General features: G+C 45.7%; 1 protein-coding gene across 2 annotated transcripts; it reads left to right on the top strand.

The window, feature by feature from the left end:
* Window positions 1–4300: 4300 nt before the first annotated feature.
* Window positions 4301–6122, top strand: LOC103634651 (transcription factor MYBS1). 2 transcript variants are annotated; one of them, XM_035961578.1, is made up of 3 exons: window positions 4301–4506; window positions 4690–5172; window positions 5235–6122. In XM_035961578.1, the coding sequence occupies exons 2-3, from the start codon at window positions 4733–4735 to the stop codon at window positions 5686–5688; spliced, it is 894 nt and encodes a 297-aa protein (XP_035817471.1). In that variant the 5' UTR covers window positions 4301–4506; window positions 4690–4732; the 3' UTR covers window positions 5689–6122. The 2 variants fall into 2 exon arrangements, with proteins under 2 accessions (XP_035817471.1, XP_008655472.1); XM_008657250.3 differs by having other exon boundaries at window positions 4301–4611.
* The last annotated feature ends 1462 nt before the right edge of the window (window positions 6123–7584 follow it).

The raw sequence follows: 7584 nt of genomic DNA, 5'->3' as shown, positions 1-7584 counted from the left end.
AATTCAATAGAAAAGTACAAACACCAGAGTGGAATCTAGATTCTACGGTAACCAAATACACTTAGGGGTTTGTGGTTCTCTAGGCACTGCTTATCTTAGTGGATTACATAACTTACTATAGTTAACTTAATGGATTATTAAAGTTATACCAGGGATGGGTTCATACATTACATGATATTAACTTCACAAAGTTAATCACTTAATTATCATTAGTGTTTTCCTTTTTATTTTCCTTCTAAATAGTAAACCATTACTTTAAATGCACCTATAGCCTAGGCATAAAATTAATACATATAGACAATGAAAGATACTAATTCAAACAGATAGAATAATTTTATGAACAATTTGCAATTTGAACCACCCAATTTGGAGTTCATATGCAAAAGATATGAAATAAACAAGTTTTGGAATTCAAAATACAAAAGTAGACCTATTTCTATGATAAAAATAAAGTTCGGGGTTCTTTCTGCAAGATCCCAGGGGCTCGACTGCAAACTCTAGGGACAACGAGTTCTATTTCTCGAAAGTCGAGGGCTATTTTTATAAAGTTGCGAGTCGAAGGGTATCGGGTTCTGCCAGCCGTTAGATCTCAGATCAACGACCAAGATTAGATCTGGCGGACGTGCGCGCGGACACGAGCGCCTGACAGGTGGGTCTCGAGGCGGGTCGAGACACTATCGCGCGGGGCCCACGGGTCAGCGGTGCACTAAGGGCGCGGGGGTGCACTGGCCACCAAATCTCAGATCAACGGTTCTGGTCCAACGAACCGACTAAACCATTTTCCGCACACCTGGGCCATCAGATTAAGGTTGAACGGTCGGGATCAAGCGCCAGGGGGGTTTATCAGCTCTAGCTGGCCAGGTGCGGCGCCGTTCGTGCCCGCGGCGGCGTAGCCGCCGGAGACGAGGCAGACCGGGGTTTCTAGGGGCGCTGGGGTGGTCTGAGTAGCCAGAAAGGATGGGGAGGACTCGACGAGCACTATGGCAAAGTCAGGGTCGCTAGAACGGGACTAAGACGGGCGAACGACGGAGGGGGGACCTCGGGCGGACCAGTGGCCACTCCGGCGAGCAATACCCGTCGCGGTGGGGAACAATCCGGCATGCTGAGGTCAGCATGGGCTTCGGGGAGAGGGTAGGAGTGCTCTACACCTAGGTTTGGGCTCAGGGACAGGCTGCAATGGACGGACACCGTGAAGACACGGCGGCCCGACAAGGGGCGACTCCGGCGAGCCGAAATTACCCACGGTGAGACCAAATTGGTGAAGAAGAAGGGCGAAGGAAGGTCACTTACCCAGAGACGGCGCACGGGGTAGCTTGGCACGACGCGAGGGGACTCCGGTTGGCCGGACGACGAGAAACCACGATGATGGCGAACTCCAACCTGCGCAGGGGAGAGGTTGAGCGCTTACCAGGCACAGGGATCGGTGAGAGGGGAAACCCCTGCGGGTTCACGGTGCACAAGGCTCCGACGAAGCTCACCGTGGCCGAGATGACAAAAGAGGCCCGGCGAGGACGGCTGAATGACGGAGCAACAGAGGGGGGCACTGCGGGCTGAGTGAGCACGAGGGCTATGAGAGAGTGAATGAGAGGCAGGGGCAAGCTATAGGGGGTGCGGGGTCTTCACCTAGGTGCTCGGGCGACGTGGGCGGGTCGTGAGGGCGTGGGCGCGGTTTGACCATGCGTGGGGCGCACGCCATGGGCGCGACGGTTGCGGGGGAAGGGGACGGGTCTGACGGGCAGGGCCCGCGAGCTAGTGAGAACGGGTGCGCGCTAGCGCGCAACGGCGCTGACGGAGCGGTCCCACTGGGCAGGGAGAGAGGAGGCGAGCAAGTGAGCGGGGCGCGGCGCCGACAGGAAGCGGACGCGGGGCGCGTGCAGATATTCGGCTAGCTGGGCCGGTTTGGGACGAAAGGCCGAGGAGGGAGGGCGGCTAGGCTCTTTTCCCTTTTTCTTTTATTCCTGAATTTCTAATCCCTTTTCTTTTGTTTTCTCTTTAGAATTCAAATTCAAATAATCCAAACATGTGCATCAAACTAAAGAATAATTTAGGCTCAACATGATGCAACATTTTATGACTTCCATAGATTTTGATATAGTAAAGAAATAATTAATCTTCCACCTAATAGACATAATTCTAATAAAAAGGAAGAGAGAAGAAACCTAGAGAGAGATAAACAAGAGGTAACAAACTGAATTTGATACGCATTAGAGAAGAAATTTTATACCCTAAATTTAGTGTGTTGCAGTTAGAGACCCCTACAAAACGATTGGATCCTCTGTTAGACATAGCGAGGGCGGTGTTCTCGTCCAGCGTGTAACCCTAAACTCCAGAGCAATTTCATCTCAGCAGCACATATTACGTAGGGTATTACGTTTCTCAAGGTACCCAACCTCTCTCCTTCAGCTTCAGTTCAGTGGCCACTTGCCAGTACAGGACGAATGCGAAGCTGTCAGCGTATCGAGGCCCAAATCGCAGCGCCGCAGAGCACACATGAGTACATGACTCCTCCCAAAGGAGGAGGGCTTTGGAACCGCTTGCTTCCTATTCAGACAATGATCATTTGATTCATCCACCTCTCCTTTTCTCGCCCTTTTCTTTTTCAGTGTGGCCATCAGCGCGTGACAAGGAACCTTGCGTCCATATCCCTCTCTAAGCACCTTTGCAGATGCTGGTGTGCGCTGTTCTTTTTTTTTATTTGTTTGCTCGTGTATTTCTGTTCTAGTTATTACTGGTTCTTTTCTGAGGCCGTTCCGAGTTGTTAGCGAAGCTGTTTATTTTAGCTAGGAGAAGATGATTTCTTGATTTTAAGAAAACTGTAAATCCAATTTGTTCTTGATTTGAAAAAAAACCAAGGAGAGCATCTTCCGGAGAATGGAGCAAAACTTTACGGGTGTAGTCAGAACGAATACGTGCGCATATCACCGAAATCATATTTGTTTTCTATTTTTATTGAGATTCGAATTCAAATACGGATAGTTTCGGATACAAATACAAATGTTTTCGGATGCAAATACGAATAGTCGTGTGGCGAATACGGAACGAATTAGACACTAATGGCGTCGGTAACGTATTTTTTGTCGGATACCGTGTAAGCCATCATTCCACACATAACGATTATTGTAACCATTTAGCCACTCCCTTGAATCCAAATATTTTTTTAGATTTATGTATGGACATATGTCGTGCATCTGTAAAATTTCATGAATTTCTCAGGCTATTTATTTTATATTAATTTCTTTCTATATAAAATCATCAACATATAATTAAATTCATACAATATTCTAGTGTCAACAAAAATGTAATAAGTTACCAAGACTAATAAAAATTTATACGAAGATAAACTCAAGTCCCCACATAAAATATAATAAAGTGAAGTATAATTATGTTGAAACTTGGATATTTAGAGTGATTTCACGTGCAACTCACGCAACATGTGACAAAGAAACATTGACATAATATGGATTTTATAGTTCAACATTTTTTGAGAATTATATATGGACATATATTGTGTGCGTAAAATTTCATAAATTTATGAGGCTATTTGTGTATTAGTTTCTTTCTGCAGAAAATCATAAAAAACAATTAAATTAAAATGTTCTAGCCTCGACCAAACAATGAAAATAAGTTACCAAGGCTAACAAACATTTTATAATAAGATAACCAAGTCCTCACATAAAAATGATAAAGTGAAGTAAATATTACGTTAAAACTTTGATACTTAAAGTAATTTCACGTATAGCTCACACAACAAGTGCAAGCGAAATAGAAGAAAGGATGATATCTTTTAGATTTTATGGTCCAAACATATTTAGCTTATATATGGACATATGTTGTGCATCCGTAACATTTTATGAATTTCTGAGACTATTTGTGTATTTTTTTTTCTTTTTTCTTAAGAAAATCATCAAAATGCACAACTATCCGGAAAGATACCCGAATATCCAAAATTCGACAGATATCAGTCATCCCATATATGTATTCGACTCTACTATGCGTATCCAAATCTAAAATTCGGATATACTGCGGATATCCGCAAAAACTATCTGACCGGATAATTGGCTCTTCGGACGATCTGATGTTATGATAATATCGATAATTTTACATCTTTACTTGTACTTTCCTTTTTGTTATAAAAGCATATGTATTTATATTTTAATGAAACATCTTGTTTTATATTAATTAAAGTCTGTAAAATAAAAGCTGATGTAACACGCTAAGATGCGATACGACGAAGGTAAAAGTTGTATATTCAATCGCTACGATAAATAAGAGCGGATAATAATCGATTGCGTGATCATCATATTATCGATAGTCTATGTAGGGATCGATAAAGAACAGATACTATGGAACCAGGCTTATAGCTACAGTTCGTGGTAACCTTATCTTCTCTCTCAATGGAACACACACCGTGTCGTTTTAGTGTTCTCATCCTCCATCCGCTTGCTCCTGCTCTCTCAAGTCAAAGCAGTTGATACGGTGGCGCGAGCAGCAAGCTCGGGAGGCCAGGTAGCAAAACTAGTGTCTTGAATCGGCTGTTCGTGAGCCGAGTGCGCTGGGTGGGCTGTGCCGACGGCGGCGGCGGTCCGGTTCACAGCTACCTCTTACCTAGAGGTACACTAATCGTACCACGCCGCCGGCCGCCGCAAAAACGCGCATCTGCGTCACTGCACTGAAGCTATATTGTCGCAGGAGCGCGCGCGCACACTACACGCGGACGGACCAGACACCGGCGATGGCCACTCTGGCGACGGCCGCGGCGGCGTGGACAAGGGAGGAGGACAAGGCGTTCGAGAACGCGGTCGCGGCCGCCGCGGCGCCCCCGGACGACGGGCCGCCGGATGATGGGTGGTTCACGGCGCTCGTGGCCAGTGTGCCGGCGCGGACGGCGGAGGAGGTGCGGCGGCACTACGAGGCGCTGGTGGAGGACGTGGCCGCTATCGAGGCCGGCCGCATCCCGCTCCCGCGCTATGCTGGAGAGGAGTCGTCCGCCGCGACGCCCGAGGGCTCCGGATCCGCCGCCTCCGCGCCCAAGGACGCTGGAGGAGGAGGAGGAGGCGGTGGGCACCGACGCGAAGAACGGAAGAGCGGCGTCGGCGTTGACGTGGGGAAGAGTAGCTCTAAGGCTGAGCAGGAGCGGCGGAAGGGCATCCCGTGGACGGAAGAGGAGCACAGGTTCCTAGCAGATCTCCACGTGTTCTCGCCTTCAAAAGCTTACACCTTTTTGGTGGGTGCAGGTTGTTCTTGCTGGGTCTGGACAAGTTCGGCAAGGGCGACTGGCGGAGCATCTCGCGCAACTTCGTCATCTCACGGACGCCGACGCAGGTGGCGAGCCACGCGCAGAAATACTTCATCCGTCTCAACTCCATGAACCGGGACCGGCGCCGCTCCAGCATCCACGACATCACCAGCGTGAGCGCGGGCGAAGTCGCCGCGGCCGGCGCACCCATCACGGGCGGCCCAACCACGGCGGGAGCGATGCCGATGGGTCCCGCGGGCATGAAGCACCACCACCACCACCCGGCTCCGCCGATGGGCATGTACGGGCACGCGCCCATGGGCCACCCGGTCTCGGGGCACATGGTGGCGCCGGCGGCCGTCGGCACGCCCGTCATGTTCCCGCCGGGTCATCACTCGCCCTATGTCGTGCCAGTGGGATACCCGGCGCCGCCGGCCAAGATGCACCAATGATCGTTTACCCGGCATTTGCACATCTGCAGAGCTGCATTTCGTTGCTTGTTCTTTCTTGATTTTGTTGATCTTGTGTAGCCAGAGCAATCTATCCATCCTTTCCTGATCTCCTGGAGTGAGTGCAGGGCAGGCAGGCAGGCAGGCGATGCGACGAAGAATAAGTATCTGCTGACTGTTGCAATAGCGCTACTTGTAGTAGTCACACTGATGGAGGCTCCAGGAATGTTACTAGTAGCAGCCTTCCAGGTTGCGGATACTTACTGATCATTTGTGCAGAGTTGCAAGTTGCACCTGGGGACTGATCCGATTCCATTGTCCGAATGTAAATGGATTGTCTATAATATTACTATCTCATCTGTTTATTTAAAGAAGGAATTACACTTGGCATGTTGTAAAAAAAAACTTATACCATGTTATCTTAGCTTTAATTCATACCTGCTTCTACATTGTTTTGTCCCTATTACACCCTCCATCCTAAAATAATAATCATTTTAGCTCTTGATTTTTATGTTTATTGGATGATGACAAATGTATACACCAATTATTGTATGAATCCACTAAAAAGTCAAAATGAATTTTATTTTAGAATGCAGGGAGTACTTAGTTACAGGTGATGAATTGACAACATAGTCATCCATACAACCGAGAATAATAACAAGATAACACTCCTAATCTGCTAGATAGAGGGCTACATAATAAGACAACTACTACTATGCAAGTAGATACTAGGTACAAGCGCTCAAGCAGGTCTCTTGATCTGTTACATCTGGATCCAACGATATATTATATTTAGCACTTAAACTCTTCCATCACCACTTGTTGTAGCTTTATAAAAAAAACCCTAACAAACCACGATTACATCAATGGTTGGATCCAGGTCTAACAGATAAAGTGACCTGATTGCACGTAGTAGCTGCTTGCATAAGTTCAAAATATTTACCCCTTCATCTCCCACACCAAACCACTTGCAGGGCTTGCCTAGTCGTAAAAGTTCGTCTTGCTCATGTACTTTATGTGCATAATACTCCCTTCGTCCCAAAATATAATTTATTTTAGACTAAACATACATTTAGTAGTTAACCTATAAATGTAGTTTGCATGTATGTCTATATTCATTATCATTTGAATAAATATGGACAAAAAAGAGGGCTAGAAAGAATTTTATTTTGAGAGTGAGTATAAATCATGCTATGAATTCCAACCGATTCTATTAGTATATTCCAGCCACAAGTAAATATGACAGTGCACGTACGTAGTATACGAGGTTACATGCCTCGATGCCATTCATTTAACAACACAATTATACTCATATAAGGGCATGTTTAGATCTTAAGAGATAAAAGTAAAGGTGATTAAAGTTTAGTCACTTAAGAGCTAAAGATCTAAACATAAAGATTTAAAAGTGATTAAATCAGTAAAAAAGTATCAATTTAGTCATTTTAGCTCTTTCTGTTTGCATATCTAGCTATTAACTAAAGTTTATACACTTTTGATTTACCTCCTAGGATCCAAACATCCTTAGGCCTTGTTCGGTTATTTTCAATCCATATGGATTGGAGGGGGTTGATACGGATTGGAGGGGATTTTGACTTACTAGGGATTGAAACCACCTCAATCCCGCTCAATCCATATGGATTGGGGTAGAACCGAACAAGCCCTTAAGTGGTTGGAATCCATGTCTATTGTCGTATTTAATGTAGTACCAACTTTAGAATAGTATAGTTTCCACCAATAATCAGATCAAAACCACCAAACTTTTTCATCAAGTCTTCAGTCATGTGTTTTGAGCTTCTAAATTTTCTCATGTTGCCTTACCACTGTAGCTTGTTCAGTTTTCAATCACCACCTTCTTAAAATTTTCCTATTCACCTTGGATTCTTCAACATATATTACATA

The sequence above is a fragment of the Zea mays genome, chromosome 8 (genome assembly GCF_902167145.1).
Source record: "Zea mays cultivar B73 chromosome 8, Zm-B73-REFERENCE-NAM-5.0, whole genome shotgun sequence".
NCBI classification, from domain to species: Eukaryota; Viridiplantae; Streptophyta; class Magnoliopsida; order Poales; family Poaceae; genus Zea; species Zea mays.
Note: the sequence above shows the minus strand (reverse complement) of the source record. Positions and strands in the feature narration are given on the sequence as shown.

Excerpts from the sequence above, each read along its gene's own strand:
- LOC103634651 (XM_035961578.1), top strand. The coding sequence starts at position 4,733 with ATGGCCACTCTGGCGACGGCCGCGGCGGCGTGGACAAGGGAGGAGGAC. Across the intron at positions 5,173-5,234 it reads TGGACGGAAGAGGAGCACAG|GTTGTTCTTGCTGGGTCTGG; the intron begins GTTCCTAGCAGA and ends TGGTGGGTGCAG.